This window comes from Ranitomeya variabilis, chromosome 4 (genome assembly GCF_051348905.1).
Source record: "Ranitomeya variabilis isolate aRanVar5 chromosome 4, aRanVar5.hap1, whole genome shotgun sequence".
NCBI lineage: Eukaryota > Metazoa > Chordata > Amphibia > Anura > Dendrobatidae > Ranitomeya > Ranitomeya variabilis.
The window spans coordinates 713,861,285-713,879,735 of NC_135235.1; the positions used below are offsets into that span (position 1 = coordinate 713,861,285).

General features: G+C 43.5%; 1 protein-coding gene across 1 annotated transcript in view; it reads right to left on the reverse strand.

The window, feature by feature from the left end:
- Nucleotides 1-595: 595 nt before the first annotated feature.
- LOC143766564 (uncharacterized) overlaps nucleotides 596-18,451 on the reverse strand; it is a 55,814-nt gene continuing 37,958 nt past the window's right edge. The window contains exons 6-13 of the mRNA XM_077254343.1: nucleotides 16,013-16,103; nucleotides 13,721-13,878; nucleotides 7,304-7,453; nucleotides 6,998-7,174; nucleotides 6,792-6,915; nucleotides 6,611-6,708; nucleotides 5,409-5,499; nucleotides 596-3,262 (exon numbers count right to left, since the gene is read on the reverse strand). Coding sequence (XP_077110458.1) covers nucleotides 729-3,262; nucleotides 5,409-5,499; nucleotides 6,611-6,708; nucleotides 6,792-6,915; nucleotides 6,998-7,174; nucleotides 7,304-7,453; nucleotides 13,721-13,878; nucleotides 16,013-16,103 — 3,423 coding nt within the window. The 3' untranslated portion in view covers nucleotides 596-728. The remainder of the gene's footprint in view (nucleotides 3,263-5,408; nucleotides 5,500-6,610; nucleotides 6,709-6,791; nucleotides 6,916-6,997; nucleotides 7,175-7,303; nucleotides 7,454-13,720; nucleotides 13,879-16,012; nucleotides 16,104-18,451) is intronic.

Genomic DNA, 18,451 nt, shown 5'->3' on the forward strand with positions numbered 1-18,451 from the left:
AATCAAACCTACACATATTTGGTATCGCCACGTTCAGAATCGCCCGATCTATCAATACAAAAAAGCATTAGGCTGATCGCTAAACAGGGTAGCGAGAAAAAAATTCGAAAACGCCAGAATTACAGTTTTTTGGTCGCCGCGACATTGCATTAAAATGCAATAACGGGCGATCAAAAGAACGTATCTGCACCGAAATGGTATCATTAAAAACGCCAGCTCGGCACACAAAAAATTAGCCCTCACCCGACCCCAGATCATGAACAATGGAGACGCTACAGGTATCGGAAAATGGCCAATTTTTTTCTTTTTTCTAGCAAAGTTTGGAATTTTTTTTTCACCACATAGATAAAAAATAACCTAGTCATGTTAGGTGTCTATGAACTCGTAATGACCTGGAGAATCACAATGGCAGGTCAGTTTTAGCATTTAATGAACCTAGCAAAAAAGCCAAACAAAAAAAAAGTGTGGGACTGCACTTTTTTTACAATTTCACCGCACTTGGAATTTTTTTCCCGTTTTCTAGTACACGACATGCTAAAACCAATGATGTTGTTCAAAAGTACAACTTGTTTCGCAAAAAATAAGCCCTGACATGGCCATATTGACGGAAAAATAAAAAAGTTATAGCTCTGGGAAGGAGGGGAGCGAAAAACGAACACGGAAAACCGGAAAATCCCAAGGTCATGAAGGGCTTAAAGAGATGAATTCAATGTAAAACATTTCCCACATTAGGAACAGGAAAAAGGCTTCTCCCCTGTGTGAATTCTTTGGTGCTTAACGAAATTTGATTTGTGTTTAAAACATTTCCCACATTCTAAACAGGAAAAAGGCTTCACTCCTGAGTGAGTTCTCTGGTGCGTAACCAAATTTGATTTGTGGTTAAAACATTTCCCACATTCTGAACATGAAAAAGGCTTCTCACCTGTGTGAGTTCTCTGGTGCTTAACCAAATCTGATTTGTGTTTAAAACATTTCCCACATTCTAAACAGGAAAAAGGCTTCACTCCTGAGTGAGTTCTCTGGTGCGTAACCAAATATGATTTGTAGTTAAAACATTTCCCACATTCTAAACAGGAAAAAGGCTTCACTCCTGTGTGAGTTCTCTGGTGCGAAACCAAAGCAGATTTCTCTTTAAAACATTTCCCACATTCTGAACATGAAAAAGGCTTCTCACCTGTGTGAGTTCTGTGGTGCTTAACCAAAGCTGATTTCTGTTGAAAACATTTCCCACATTCTGAACAGGAAAAAGGCTTCTCACCTGTGTGAGTTCTCTGGTGTTTAACCAAAGCTGATTTCTGTTTAAAACATTTCCCACATTCTGAACAGGAAAAAGGCTTCTCACCTGTGTGAGTTCTCTGGTGTGTAACCAAAGCTGATTTCTGTTGAAAACATTTCCCACATTCTGAACAGGAAAAAGGCTTCACTCCTGTGTGTAATCTCTGGTGGCTATCAAGATTCAATTTCCGATTAAAACATTTCCCACATTCTGAACATGAAAAAGGCTTCTCACCTGTGTGAGTTCTCTGGTGCTTAACCAAATCTGATTTGTGTTTAAAACATTTCCCACATTCTAAACAGGAAAAAGGCTTCACTCCTGAGTGAGTTCTCTGGTGCGTAACCAAATTTGATTTGCACTTAAAACATTTCCCACATTCTGAACAGGAAAAAGGCTTCTCTCCTGTGTGGGTTTTCTTGTGTGCAACTAAAGATGATTTCTGATTAAAACATTTCCCACATTCTGAACATGAAAAAGGCTTCTCACCTGTGTGAGTTCTCTGGTGCTTAACCAAATCTGATTTGTAGTTAAAACATTTCCCACATTCTAAACAGGAAAAAGGCTTCTCTCCTGTGTGAGTTCTCAGGTGCGAAACCAAATCTGATTTGTAGTTAAAACATTTCCCACATTCTAAACAGGAAAAAGGCTTCTCTCCTGTGTGAGTTCTCTGGTGCGAAACCAAAGCAGATTTCTGTTGAAAACATTTCCCACATTCTGAACATGAAAAAGGCTTCTCACCTGTGTGAGTTCTGTGGTGCTTAACCAAAGCTGATTTCTGTTGAAAACATTTCCCACATTCTGAACAGGAAAAAGGCTTCACTCCTGTGTGGGTTTTCTTGTGTGCAACCAAAGATGATTTCTGATTAAAATATTTCCCACATTCTGAACATGAAAAAGGCTTCTCACCTGTGTGAGTTCTCTGGTGCTTAACCAAATCTGATTTGTGGTTAAAACATTTCCCACACTCTGAACAGGAAAAAGGCTTCTCTCCTGTGTGTAATCTCTGGTGGCTATCAAGATTCACTTTCTGATTAAAACATTTCCCACATTCTGAACAGGAAAAAGGCTTCTCACCTGTGTGAGTTCTCTGGTGTGTAACCAAAGCTGATTTCTGTTGAAAACATTTCCCACATTCTGAACAGGAAAAAGGCTTCTCACCTGTGTGAGTTCTCTGGTGTGTAACCAAAGCTGATTTCTGTTGAAAACATTTCCCACATTCTGAACAGGAAAAAGGCTTCACTCCTGTGTGTAATCTCTGGTGGCTATCAAGATTCACTTTCCGATTAAAACATTTCCCACATTCTGAACATGAAAAAGGCTTCACTCCTGTGTGTAATCTCTGGTGGCTATCAAGATTCACTTTCCGATTAAAACATTTCCCACATTCTGAACATGAAAAAGGCTTCTCCCCTGTGTGAGTTATTTGGTGCTTAACCAAATCTGATTTGTGGTTAAAACATTTCCCACATACTGAACAGGAAAAAGGATTCTCTCCTGTGTGTAATCTCTGGTGGCTATCAAGATGCACTTTCCAATTAAAACATTTCCCACATTCTGAACATGAAAAAGGCTTCTCCCCTGTGTGAGTTCTTTGGTGTATAACAAGATTCCACTTCTGGTTAAAACATCTCCCACACTTGGAACAAGAAAATCTATTCTCTGCTGTGTGAATTTTTTGATGCTTAAGAAAAGATTCTTGGAGGGGAAAATGATTTCCATATTCTAAAAGTGAAAATGGTTTCTTTACTTCAGGACCAATTTGTTTTTTAATGCTTATTTTGTGACTTTGATTTTCCTTAGTAGTCGGTAATGAATCAGAAGACAGGACCTGTTTCAAAAGATCAGACGACAGATCTTTGCTGTGAAGGGATGATGGTATATCTGGAGTAATGGCATTCACTTCAATTGTATCCTGTGGGATCTCAAGATTATCTGATTTAAAAACTGAAGATGTCAGCAGCCCCTCTGATTGCCTGGTGCAGTCATCTGTTAAAAATAAAACCAATTAGTTTTCATAAAAAAAATCCTTGAATTTTACATATTTTAACATTTGTACGTAAACTATCCACAACATGACAAGTTATGTTGAATACGTAATTATTCACTAAGACAATGACAGCTCACAGTCTAATAGAAAACCTCATAGGATGAACCAGTAGAGCGTGGTGTTCAACTGTTTGTCCATTCTGCCGCCGAAATATAGAGTAAAAAGTCACCAAACAATGTTATGTTGAGGAAAATTACACCAATAAACCTTCTACTCATCTCCCAAAAAACCAATTCCATACTCAGGTCCATAATCTGTCAGTGAAAAACAGGTTTCTACATTACAAGTGGCTCAAAGGCTCTTGAAAAGCACCATGGCTTCAATACACCAATCCAGCAATATCCGCTCTCCCAAAGTCAAATTTTCCCCTCGCTTCTGAGCCTTGCAGTGTGCCCAAACCATATTTAGCATCCATGTATAAAGCACGTGTAAAGCGCCATGGAATAAATGGCGCTATAAAAATTAATAATGATAATAAATAATAAATTGCTATAGTGATAAGAACCCACTTAATTTACAATGTGTGTGTCTCCTGGAGCACAATCTGGGCACTGTGTGTGGGGTAATAAAATGGCATATTTGCAATTTTCAATCTCCAACATCCACTGCGTGCTAATTTCTGGAAAGTGGCTCTGGGGTCAACATAGTCACTACTACAATACATTAATCCCCTGAGGGTTATAATTTCCAAAATGAAGTCAATTTATGGGGATTTCTACTGCTCTGGTTTTCTGCCATTTTCTCATATTAGGGCTTCTGCATATGGTATGTCCTATCTCCTCTGGGATCTGCTGCTGTGATGTCTGGTTCTGTTACCAGGCATGACCTTATTCTTTCTACAGGAGGCACTGGTAAAAAGAGGAGACATCAAAACCAGAAGCTCTGGGCGACGCAGGCTCTGCCCTGCCACAAAGATTAGGGTACCTGGGATTTGTAGTGCCATCCAATCTGGCAGTACGGATGTGTGTTGTCCAGCTCCCTGCTCCAGCCAGTTGGAAAGCACCACACCCTCCTAAAGCTCGAAGCATATTGCTGGAAGCTGTCAGATACAGCCTTCTCCTCTGGTTAATTCCTCTGTGCTCCTCTCCAGGCTTGTTTATTTGTTTCCTGTTGTGACCTCGGCTCGCTTACTGACTACTCTTGTGTCTTCTGATTTTGTATTTTCTCTGCTCTCCTGGTACTGACCCGGTTACCTGACTATTCTTGCTACATCTCACATCACATAACATAAGGTAACACCATGGCCAAAGCCTAGGGGTCTCTGTCTGGCTAAGATCAGACCCAAGTAGAAGGGTTAAAGTATGATGAACAAGGCAATCCCTGGGATCTGTAAAATGGAGTAGATAGCGCCAAGTCCTTTCATGGTGGACATCTTTTGAGCTTCCAGGTGACCACGAACAGTGCCCCCAATGCATTGTATCCGCAAACTATTTCTGCAAGATCTGCAGTCAAATAGCTAAATAGCTTCTTAACCCTGCTATGTGCCCAGATAGTAGTGTACAATTGTATATAGGGTACTGTCACATTCAAGAGAAATTGGAAAATAATTTGTAAGGTCCATTTGTTTCCTATTATCCTTTTTGAAGAATTCCAAAGTTATCACTTCAAAGTGACACATCAGGTTCGAAAAATTGGGTCCTGATTAGGAACAAAAAAGGACTGCAGGAAGTGGTTAAGTCAGAGGATTTGAGCAGTAACTACTGTAGTCAAAAACTGTGACTAAAGACAATAACACATTTACTGAAATAATCAAACTCAACAGTCTTCATCAGTAATAAATGAGTAACTAGTGGTGAAACCTCTGGGGTAATTAGAGTATGGGGCTCTTTCAAGCTAAACTATTATAAGGACCAATGGTAGATGTCACATCAGTTTCAAGAAGAAATATTAGACATTCAAATACTTTTTTTTATAACAGTTTAGAGCTGATGTGTCAAAGTTTGGATGGAGGAGAATGTTGAGGTCTAGAGGCAAAATGGTGATCACACGATGGTGATACAACCGGGCTATACAACCGATAAAGCAGCCATAGCTGGTGACTAAGAAGAATCTGTGACTTCTCTGCATTTAGTGGATACTACTCACCTGGGTAGTCATATGTAGGAATCTCCTCTTTACACCGCTCATCACCCCTCATATATGTCTCTGTAGTATTAATATAGGTCAGATCTTCACCCTGAAACAAATATTGTAAAAGTCACAGACAGATGAAAAGAAAAGATAGTCACATCTATGATCAGCTCTAATCCTGCCATTAGTTCCGCCATCAGAGCATTACAGCCCTTACTGGCGAATAGGGCCTGGCGAGCAGAGGGGACCCGCAGCAGGTCACCTCTTCTCTTTGGGCCCCAGAGGCTCAACTGATCATGCATCGTCAGACGCACGGCAAGTTAAAATCTGTTGCTTTGCGGGAGATCATAAGCTGGCAGCTGATGTCAGAGGGCACGTTGCCGACGTATAATGACACTCACATATGATGGTACACACCTCAGATGTATCAGGTGGAGGACACCGCTGGACCTCAGCCAGGTCAGGATAAACTTTTTTTTTTGTAAAGCTGCAGTATGACGCTGCATTATACTACTATGGGGGTGCATTATACTACTATGGGGGTGCATTATACTATGAAGTGCATCATACCACTATGGGAGGGCATTATACTATGAGGTGCATTATACTATGAAGTGCATTATACCACTATGGGAGGGCATTATACTATGAAATGCATTATACTACTATGGAGGTGCATTATACTACTATGGGGGTGCATTATACTATGAAGTGCATCATACCACTATGGGGGTGCATTATACTATGAGGTGCATTATACTATGAAGTGCATTATACCACTATGGGAGGGCATTATACTATGAGATGCATTATACTACTATGGGGGTGCATTATACTATTATGGGGGTGCATTATAGTACTATAGAGGTGCATTATATTCCTAAGGGGATGCATTATTCAACTATATATAACTATGGGATGCATTATACAGATGCAGAGTTTTTCTATGAGTGGGCAGTGGTACTGTGGAAGGTTCGAGAGTTGGAGACGGAGCTGGGGGGGTGGTGTAGCCTGGGCAGAGTCCCAAGTGGGCCCGAAAGTTTTGCCAGTATGGGACACCGAAATTCCTGGTGGCAGCCCTGCCTGCCATCTGCACCGTTCTCATTACACAAGTATAAAATATATAATACTGGTGAATAAAACAAGACCGAGCACAAGACCTTCACAGCCGTCTACACATCAGAGGGGAGATCTCATGACACCTTCTCTCCATCTACCTGATGATCCTGAGGAACATTGGGATCTTCTTGTTTATAGTCCTGTGGAAGAAGAGGATTGGGACATCTCTCTGGTGTTGTCCTCCTACTGGATAGAACTGGAGGAAGCACATACAGGGACTGAATTCATTCTTTACCTACAGATAATTATAGGCCGTATGTATTTAGTCCTGTCTATTACCTGGTGATGTGAGGGGCTGGGGAACCTCCATTATGATGTCCTTGTATACATCTTTGTGTCCTGCTAAATACTCCCACTCCTCCATGGAGAAATAGACGGCGACATCCTGACACCTTATAGGAACCTGACACACACAATGATACCGTTATCCCCTGAAACCTTCACAGTGTTACTGTATAATGTCCCAGCATTCCCAGCAGTGTCACCTGTCCAGTCAGCAGCTCAATCATCTTGTAGGTGAGTTCTAGGATCTTCTGGTCAATGATGTCCTCATGTATCAGGTGAGGTGGAGTCCCCGTGACTGGGCTTAGGGGTCTTCCCAATCCCTCAGACACAGGGTCCTGACAGCGTTCACTAGAGGTCTTCTTCACTACTGTGTAATCCTGGTTATGGAGAGACAAATTCATAAATCTCACTACAGACATTTCCAGAGTCCTCACCTCTCCAGTTCTGCCCATCTGTTATTCCCATAGATAAGAATGATGTAATGTGATGTCATCAGAGTCTCTCACCTCTCCAGTAAGCCGGAAGAGGATCTCTAGGGTGAGGTGTAATATTCTCTCCACCATCTTGTATCTGTCCATATCCATCCTTAATGGGTAAATCAGGAAAATTCTCTTATATAGAAGATCTTCGCTGAGAGGATCCGATATTGTAGAGACCTAATTCAGAAGATAAGCCGATGTAACATCATAGAATCCTGTGTAATAATACAATTACTGGAGATAATAAGGGAAACACATGAGTGATTATTTTACAGTATTTAGTTTTCTTTACATCTACTAATAAAACCTATATACACGGCTCAAAAAAATAAAGGGAACACTAAAATACCACATCCTAGATATCAATGAATGAAATATTTCAGTTGCAAATTTTTATGCGTTACATAGTGGAATGTGTTGAGAACAATAAAACATAAAAATTATCAATGTAAATCAAAATGAATATTCCATGGAGGTCTGGATTTGGAATGATACTCAAAATCAAAGTGGAAAGTCAAATTACAGGCTGATCCAACTTCAGTGGAAATGCCTCAAGACAAGGAAATGATGTTCAGTTGTGTGTGTGTTGCCTCTATGTGCCTGTATGACCTCCCTACAAGCCTGGGCATACTTCTGATGAGGCGGCGAATGGTCTCCTGAGGGATCTCCTCCCAGACGTGGACTAAAGCATCCGCCAACTCCTGAACAGTCTGTTGTGCAACGTGACGTTGATGGATCGTGCAAGACATGATGTCCCAGATGTGTTCAATCAGATTCAGGTCTGGGGAACGGGCAGGCCAGTCCGTAGCTTCAATGCCTTCATCTTGCAGGAACTGCTGACACACTCCAGCCACATGAGGTCTGGCAATGTCCTGCATTAGGACGAACCCAGGCCCAACTGCACCAGCATATGGTCTCACAAGGGGTCTGAGGATCTCATCTCGGTACCTAATGACAGTCAGGCTACCTCTGGCAAGCACATGGAGGGCTATGTGGCCCTCCAAAGGAATGCCACCCCACACCATTACTGACCCACTGCCAAACCGGTCATGCTGAAGGTTGTTGCAGGCAGCAGATCGCTCTCCACGGCGGCTCTACACTCCTTCACGTCTGTCACATGTGCTCAGTGTGAACCTGCTTTCATCTGTGAAGAGCACAGGGCACCAGTGGCGAATGTGCCAATCCTGGTCTTCTGTGGCAAACGCCAATCTTCCTGCACTGTGTTGGGCTGTGAGCACAACCCATGAGGAAATCACAGCTAGAATAAGATTGTTCCAGTACAGAAAAATTGAACAAAGAAATTCACCGTGTAAAAACTGTACTTAAAAAGTTACCTTTAATTACGTCTTAACGCAGTAAGGTGATAACAAGAACCACTACCACCATTTTAACCCCTTCCCGACATGTGACGGAATAGTACGTCACATGTCGGGACCCCCGCTTTGATGTGCGCTCCGGCGGTGAGCGCACATCAAAGTCGCGACATGTCAGCTGTTTTTTACAGCTGACATGTGCGCGCAATAGCGGCGGGTGAAATCGCGATCACCCGCCGCTATTAACTAGTTAAATGCCGCTGTCAAACGCAGACAGCAGCATTTAACTACCGCATCCGGCCGTGCGGCCGGATATGAGCGCATCGCCGACCCCCGTCACATCACATGATCGGGGGTCGGCGATGCTCCTCCATTGTAACCATAGAGGTCCTTGAGACCTCTATGGTTACTGATTGCCGGTAGCTGTGAGAGCCACCCTGTGGTCGGCGCTCACAGCACACCTGCATTTCTGCTACATAACAGCGATCTGATGATCGCTGTTATGTAGCAGAGCCGATCGGGCTGTGCCTGCTTCTAGCCTCCCATGGAGGCTATAGAAGCATGGCAAAAGTAAAAAAAAAAAGTTTTTAAAAATGTGAAAAAAATAAAAAAAATATAAAAGTTTAAATCACCCCCCTTTCGCCCCAATCAAAATAAATCAATAAAAAAAAAACCCAACCTACACATATTTGGTATCGCCGCATTCAGAATCGCCCGATCTATCAATAAAAAAAACATTAACCTGATCGCTAAATGGCGTAATGAGAAAAAAACTTAGAAACGCCAGATTTACGTTTTTTTGGTCGCCACGACATTGCATTAAAATGCAATAACGGGCGATCAAAAGAACGTATCTACACCGAAATGCGATCATTAAAAACGCCAGCTCGGCACGCAAAAAATAAGCCCTCAACCGACCCCAGATCACGAAAAATGGAGACGCTACGAGTATCGGAAAATGGCGCAATTTTGTTTTGTTTTGTTTTTTGCAAAGTTTGGAATTTTTTTTCACCACTTAGGTGAAAAATAACCTAGTCATGTTAGGTGTCTATGAACTCGTAGTGACCTGGAGAATCATAATGGCAGGTCAGTTTTAGCATTTAGTGAACCTAGCAAAATAGGCAAGCAAAAAACAAGTGTGGGATTGCACTTTTTTTGCAATTTCACTGCACTTGAAATTTTTTTCCCGTTTTCTAGTACACGTCATGCTAAAACCAATGATGTCGTTCAAAAGTACAACTCGTCCCGCAAAAAATAAGCCCTCACATGGCCAAATTGACGAAAAAATAAAAAAGTTATGGCTCTGGGAAGGAGGGGAGCGAAAAACGAAAACGGAAAAACGGAAAAAGCTCCGGGGGTGAAGGGGTTAAAGATACCAGGAGGTGCCTGTACCCATCACTAAACTGAACTGTTCCTACCTACCAGCGGAGGTTGGCACCCTACACCTGTGCAATGGCACCCCCGATCACTGGCGACTGTCCCTCCTACCCCTATTTAGCCCTGTGGGATGGGGAAAGGAATAGGAGTAGAGATATTGAAATGAGAGTTTGTTTGGACAGTATACCACAATTATAGTGATTGAAGAGATTGCTAAGACCGGCACAATAGCAACATGGATGAACATGCACCGTATCATGCAGCACACTATGAAGGGGTATCGTTTCCTTATGTATCTGAACTCCAAACCCTGCTATTGTGCCGGTCATAGCAATTTCTTCAGCAGCTAAGTAGTTTGTGTGTTTCAGAGCTCTGAGGTTTGTTTTTTTTTTCATAACTTCTTGATTTGATGACATGTACCTGTTCTTTAACATGCAGCTGAGCCTTATCTGGTTTTGAATATTTTTGGGCTTATTGCTTAACCCCTTTCTGCCATCGGACGTACTGTCCCGTCCATGTGACCTGGGACTTAAAGGGACTGTCCTCCATAGTACACGCCTGCGTAAGGCAAGATTGCCTTGTGCAGGCATGTACTACAGAGGACAGAATGAACTTCAATCCAATATTGCAGCCAGCATGCAGCCAGCGGGTAAGGAAAGGGTGAATCAAACACCCAAAAACCCCGCCCCTATGGCTGAAGATTGTTCCCTCCAAATTCAGGTGACAGAGTCCCTTTAATTCCCATGGACGGGATAGTATGTCATACCCGATCAGCCGCGCTCACAGGGGGAGCACGGTTAATCACAGCCGAGTGTCAGCCGATTATCACAGCTGACATCCGGCACTGTGACCGCTCCTGGCACTTTAACCCCCGAAACACTGCGATTAAACATGATCACAGCGTTCCGGTGGCATAGGGAAGCATCACGCAGGGATGGGGCTCCCTGCGTGCTTCCCTGAGACCCTCGGAACAATGCGATGTGATCGCGCTGTTCCAAGGGTCTCCTTTGTAATCCTCACTGCAGACCCCGGATCCAAGATGGCCGAGGGGGTCCTTCCGGGTCCTGCAGGGAGGTTGGCTTGTGAGCAAAGTGTCAGATCAGCAATCTGATAATATATAGTGATGTCCCCTCGTGGGGCAAAGTAAAAAAAAGTTTAAAAAAAAAAAATTACACTGTAGAAATATTTTTAAAAAAAATCCTAAATAAAGAAAAAAAAATATTGTTCCAATAAATACATTTCTTTATGTAAATAAAAAATAAATAAAAGTACACCAGTATCGCCACTTCTGTAACGACCCGACCTATAAAACTGTCCCACTAGTTAACCCCTTCAGTGAACACCGTAATAAAAAAAAAAAAAACCACACGTGGCAAAACACGATGCTTTATCATACCGCCGAACAAAAAGTGGAAAAACACGCGGTCAAAAAGACAGATATAAATAAACATAGTACCGCTGAAAACGTCATCTTGTCCTGCCAAAAATCGAGCCACCATACAGCGTCATTAGCGAAACAAATAAAAAGTTATAGCCCTCAGAATAAAGTGATGCAAAAATTATTTTTTATATAAAATTGTTTTTATTGTATAAAAGCGCCAAAACATAAAAAAAGATATAAATGAGATATCGCTGTAATCGTACTGACCCGAAGAATAAAACTGCTTTATCAATTTTACCAAACGCAGAACGGTAGGCACCCCTCCAAAAAAGAAATTCATTAATTGCTGGTTTTTGTTCATGCTGCCTCACAAAAATCGGAATAAAAAGCAATCAAAAAAGTCACGTGCCCGAAAATTGGTACCAATAAAAACATCAACTTGTTCAGCAAAAAACAAGACCTCACGTGACTGTTGACCAAAATATGGAAAAATTATAGCTTCCAAAATGTGGTGACGCAAAAACTATTTTTTGCAATAAAAAGCGTCTTTTAGTGTGTGACAGCTGCCAAATATAAAAACCCGCTATAAATAGTAAATCAAACCCCCCTTTATCATCACCTTATAGTTAGGGAAAAATAATAAAATAAAAAAAATGTATTAATTTTCCCATTAGGGTTAGGGCTAAAGTAAGGGTTGGGGCTAAAGTTAGGGTTGGGATTACATTTACGGTTGGGATTAGGGTTAGGGGTGTGTCAGGGTTAGGTGTGCTTAGGATTATGGTTGAGATTAGGGTTAGGGGTGTGTTGGGAGTTAGGGGTGTGGTTAGAGTTGGGATTAGGGTTAGGAGTGTGTTGGGGTTAAGGGTGTATTGGGGTTAGGGGTGTGGTTAGGGTTGGGATTAGGGTTAGGGGTGTGTTCGGGTTAGGGTTGGAGTTACAATTGGGAGGTTTCCTCTGTTTAGACACATCAGGGGCTCTCCAAAAGCAACATGGCATCCGATCTCAATTCCAGCCAATTCTGCGTTGAAAAAGTAAAACAATGCTCCTTCCCTTCCGAGCTCTCTTGTAGGCCCAAACAGGGGTTTATCCCAATATATGGGGTAGCAGCATATTCAGGACAACTTGGACAACAACTATTGGGGTCCAATTTCTCTAGTTACCCTTAGGAAAATAAAAATTTGGGGGCTAAAATTCATTTTTGTGGGAAAAAAGATTTTTTATTTTCATGGCTCTGCATTATAAACTGTAGTGAAAAACTTGGGGGTTCGAAGTTCTCACAACACATCTAGATAAGTTCCTTTGGGGGTCTAGTTTCCAATATGGGGTCACTTGTGGGGGGTTTCTACTGTTTAGGTTCATGAGGGGCTCTGCAAACGCAACGTGACGCCTGCAGACCATACCATCAAAGTATGCATTCCAAACGGCGCTCCTTCCCTTCTGAGCTCTGCCATGCGCCCAACAGTAGTTTACCCCCACACATGGGGTATCAGCGTACTCAGGACAAATTGTACAACTTTTGGGGTCCAATTTCTGCTGTTACCCTTGGTAAAATAAAACAAATTGTATCTGAAGTAAATTTTGTGTGAAAAAGTGAAATGTTCATTTTTTTTTTTTTTTAAACATTCCAAATATTCCTGTGAAACACCTGAAGGGTTAATAAACTTCTTGAATGTGGTTTTGAGCATCTTGAGGAGTGCAGTTGTTTAGAATGGTGTCATGGATCGCCCCAAAGCAGATTTCTCTTTAAAACATTTCCCACATTCTGAACATGAAAAAGGCTTCTCACCTGTGTGAGTTCTCTGGTGCTTAACCAAATCTGATTTGTGGTTAAAACATTTCCCACATTCTGAACAGGAAAAAGGCTTCTCTCCTGTGTGTAATCTCTGGTGGCTATCAAGATACACTTTCCGATTAAAACATTTCCCACATTCTGAACATGAAAAAGGCTTCTCCCCTATGTGAGTTCTTTGGTGCGTAACCAAAGCTGATTTCTGTTGAAAACATTTCCCACATTCTGAACATGAAAAAGGCTTCTCCCCTATGTGAGTTCTTTGGTGCGTAACCAAAGCTGATTTCTGTTGAAAACATTTCCCACATTCTGAACATGAAAAAGGCTTCTCCCCTGTGTGAGTTCTTTGGTGTATAACAAGATTCCACTTCTGGTTAAAACATCTCCCACACTTGGAACAAGAAAATCTATTCTCTGCTGTGTGAATTTTTTGATGCTTAAGAAATGATTCTTGGAGGGGAAAATGATTTCCATATTCTAAAAGTCAAAATGGTTTCTTTACTTCAGGACCAATTTGTTTTTTTAATGCTTATTTTGTGACTTTGATTTTCCTTAGTAGTCGGTAATGAATCAGAAGACAGGACCTGTTTCAAAAGATCAGACGACAGATCTTTGCTGTGAAGGGATGATGGTATATCTGGAGTAATGGCATTCACTTCAATTGTATCCTGTGGGATCTCAAGATTATCTGATTTAAAAACTGAAGATGTCAGCTGCCCCTCTGATTGCCTGGTGCAGTCATCTGTTAAAAATAAAACCAATTAGTTTTCATAAAAAAATCCTTGAATTTTACATATTTTAACATTTGTACGTAAACTATCCACAACATGACAAGTTATGTTGAATACGTAATTATTCACTAAGACAATGACAGCTCACAGTCTAATAGAAAACCTCATAGGATGAACCAGTAGAGCGTTGTGTTCAACTGATTGTCCATTCTGCCTCCGAAATATAGAGTAAAAAGTCACCAAACAATGTTATGTTGAGGAAAATTACACCAATAAACCTTCTACTCATCTCCCAAAAAATCAATTCCATCATCTGTCAGTGAAAAACAGGTTTGTACATTACAAGTGGCTCAAAGGCTCTTGAAAAGCACCATGGCTTCAATACACCAATCCAGCAATATCCGCTCTCCCAAAGTCAAATTTTCCCCTCGCTTCTGAGCCTTGCAGTGTGCCCAAACCATATTTAGCATCCATGTATAAAGCACGTGTAAAGCGCCATGGAATAAATGGCGCTATAAAAATTAATAATGATAATAAATAATAAATTGCTATAGTGATAAGAACCCACTTAATTTACAATGCGTGTGTCTCCTGGAGCACAATCTGGGCACTGTGTGTTGGGTAATAAAATGGCATATTTGCAATTTTCACTCTCCAACATCCACTGCGCACTAATTTCTGGAAAGTGGGTCTGGGGTCAACATAGTCACTACTACAATACATTAATCCCCTGAGGGTTATAATTTCCAAAATGAAGTTAATTTATGGGGATTTCTACTGCTCTGGTTTTCTGCCATTTTCTCATATTAGGGCTTCTGCATATGGTATGTCCTATCTCCTCTGGGATCTGCTGCTGTGATGTCTGGTTCTGTTACCAGGCATGACCTTATTCATTCTACATGAGGCACTGGTTAATAGAGGAGACATCAAAAAAAGAAGCTCTGGGCGACGCAGGCTCTGCCCTGCCACTAAGATTAGGGTACCTGGGATTTGTAGTGCCATCCAATCTGGCAGTATGGATGTGTGTTGTCCAGCTCCCTGCTCCAGCCAGTTGGAAAGCACCACACCCTCCTAAAGCTCAAAGCATATTGCTGGACGCTGTCAGATACAGCCTTCTCCTCTGGTTAATTCCTCTGTGCTCCTCTCCAGGCTTGTTTATTTGTTTCCTGTTGTGACCTCGGCTCGCTTACTGACTACTCTTGTGTCTTCTGATTTTGTATTTTCTCTGCTCTCCTGGTACTGACCCGGTTACCTGACTATTCTTGCTACATCTCACATCACATAACAGAAGGTAACACCATGGTCAAAGCCTAGGGGTCTCTGTCTGGCTAAGATCAGACCCAAGTAGAAGGGTTAAAGTATGATGAACAAGGCAATCCCTGGGATCTGTAAAATGGAGTAGATAGCGCCAAGTCCTTTCATGGTGGACATCTTTTGAGCTGCCAGGTGACCACGAACAGTGCCCCCAATGCATCGTATCCACAAACTATTTCTGCAAGACCTGCAGTCAAATAGCTAAATAGCTTCTTAACCGTGCCATGTGCCCAGACAGTAGTGTACAATTGTATATAGGGTACTGTCACATTCAAGAGAAATTGGAAAATAATCTGTAAGGTCCATTTGTTTCCTATTATCCTTTGTGAATAATTCCAAAGTTATCACTACAAAGTGACACACATCAGGTTCGAAAAATTGGGTCCTGATTAGGAACAAAAAAGGACTGCAGGAAGTGGTTAAGTCAAAGGATTTGAGCAGTAACTACTGTAGTCAAAAACTGTGACTAAAGACAATAACACATTTACTGAAATAATCAAACTCAACAGTCTTCATCAGTAATAAATGAGTAACTAGTGGTGAAACCTCTGGGGTAATTAGAGTATGGGGCTCTTTCAAGCTAAACTATTATAAGGACCAATGGTAGATGTCACATCAGTTTCAAGAAGAAATATTAGACATTCAAATACTTTTTTTATAACAGTTTAGAGCTGATGTGTCAAAGTTTGGATGGAGGAGAATGTTGAGGTCTAGAGGCAAAATGGTGATCACACGATTGTGATACAACCGGGCTATACAACCGATAAAGCAGCCATAGCCGGTGACTAAGAAGAATCTGTGACTTCTCTGCATTTAGTGGATACTACTTACCTGGGTAGTCATATGTAGGAATCTCATCTTTACACCGCTCATCACCCCTCATATATGTCTCTGTAGTATTAATATAGGTCAGATCTTCACCCTGAAACAAATATTGTAAAAGTCACAGACAGATGAAAAGAAAAGATAGTCACGTCTATGATCAGCTCTAATCCTGCCATTAGTTCCGCCATCAGAGCATTACAGCCCTTACTGGCGAATAGGGCCTGGCGAGCAGAGGGGACCCGCAGCAGGTCGCCTCTTCTCTTTGGGCCCCAGAGGCTCAACTGATCAAGAAAGGCCATACGGGCCCCTGGGCCATCAAGGGAGGCCGCCATGACGGGATCACATGGGAACAGCCAGCGCCACAGGGGGGGGTTAATAAGCATTATGGGGTTAACACGGGCTGCGTGGTGAGTTTTTTTTGAATTTGGGAAGGGGAGGGATCAAACAGGGGAGAACAGGAGGAGCTGTGGGGGCGGTGAGCTTGTCGGGCGGGAAAAGAGATAACCGCCTATTACACCTCGGTCACTTCACCGGAGCATTCACTCACCTGCCTGTTTGTGAGAGAACGAAGCTTCGGTCTGCCGACATGGAGGTGGACGCACTCCTGCAGAGCCTCCAAGACGCGGCCAGCACGCAGGGTACTGCGTGGCTGCAGCAAAACGTCAGCAGCCTTCTCCAGGGGGTGGCGGCTGGATCTCCCCAGGTCCCCATCGGAGGGCGCCGGCTGCGGCGGTCCCGGCCGCTGGCACGCCTAAGCCCTGACGTCCCCCCTCGGGCCCGACGCCGAATTAGGAGCCCCTCCGGGGACCCTCCAGCTAGTGGCGCGTGCCGCGGGATCACAGGGTCCCGAGGGCGAGCTGGGAGGAATCCTGGCACCCAGCGGGGTCCGCAACAGGGGGAGGCGTCGGCCTCCTCCTCAACATCAGGAACGCGCAGAGTGTCGGGACCAGGAACGGCCGGAGCCTCTGTGTCAGGTGAGCCGGCTCGGCGAGTGGCAGACAGGAGATGCCCGATACGGGGGCCTGCTCCACAGGCGCCTCAGCGGGGGGTGCATCGCGGGCGGCTGTCAGCCGGCTCTAGCAGCGCCGTGGTTCCGGCTGCAGTGAGGGACAACAGAGGGCCGAGTGTAGCGCGTGTCCCGGGGCCGCCGGTCTGTGCTGCGCAGACATCAACCCCCCCTTCCACAAGCAGTGACCATCAGCGGCGGCAGTCCCCGGATAATGCAGGCTCCTACTCCCCGGCACAGACTGTCGCAGGTCCTCTGGGAGCGTCAAGGAGAGCGTCTATCAACAGCTTTCACATGGATCATGGAACATCAGACCACGGAAGGATGACAGAGGACGGGAGATTACATCAGGCTACTGGATCGTCGGCTGCCGGGTCCACAGCGCTCGGGCAGCTTGGTGAGGACACTTCTTTATATTATCCCCCTTTGTTGACTTTGCCTGGGAGTGGTAGTCAGGATGGGGTTCCTGGGGGGGTCAGCGGGGGGTTAAATATGCTTTTCCACAGGCTGAGAGAGTTAGCTTTCCTGTGGGGTTCTGGGGGTGGTCAGGTTGTTGCCTCCCCATCTACTGCTTGGTTGGGTGGTACGGGTAGGATCTCTGGGCAAGGGGGCACGCTTGGGGAGGTCTCTAATGTGCCGGCTAGGGATGTATCGGCGGGAAGTTTAAGGAACGAGGGTGGGGGGGCCAATACGGCCATTTCCTCAGCTACGGTATCGGCGCCTAGCCATGCAGGTGACACGGAAAAAGATGATACAGTGAGGTTAGATGATACCGCACGCGGTGAGGTCTACGTTTGTTTCGAAGGCCCTTTAGGCGCTCATCTTAAAAGCGAGATTAGGGAAAAAATATGGAAAGGGGAGTACGTGGAAATTTTTTCTTTGTTGCCCCTGGAACGGTTTAACTTAGACAGGCCGAGATGAGATGAGTCAAAGAAAGAGGATGAAGAAAAGAGGAGGTACAGATTGATTCCGCAAACTTTTACAAATTGGCTTCAGGCATTTGCCATTTTGGCCAGTGTAATAGGTGAAAAGGCTCCCGAAAATTGTTCAGGATTATTTTGCTATATGGACGCTATAGGTGAGGCTTACCGAGTGTATGGTGGTTTAGGGTGGTTGAGATATGACGAACAGTTTCGTCAGAGGAAGGCAGTCAGGCCTAGCATTCGGTGGGACCATAAGGATATAGCACTTTGGATGCGGGTGATGGTACCATCCAGAACAGGGAATAGCACTCAGTCCTTTCCCGGGAGCGCGGGGGGCTATAGCCAGTGAGGACATCCAACGGCCATGCAGAAGGGTTTGTGCTTCGCATTCAACGAGGGGTCTTGTAGATTTGGCGCAAAGTGCAAGTTTAAACACGAGTGCACAATCTACGGTGGCACACATGGATCATCGAAATGTTTCAGGGGAGGCAGACAGAGGAGCGGAGGGAGTTGAAA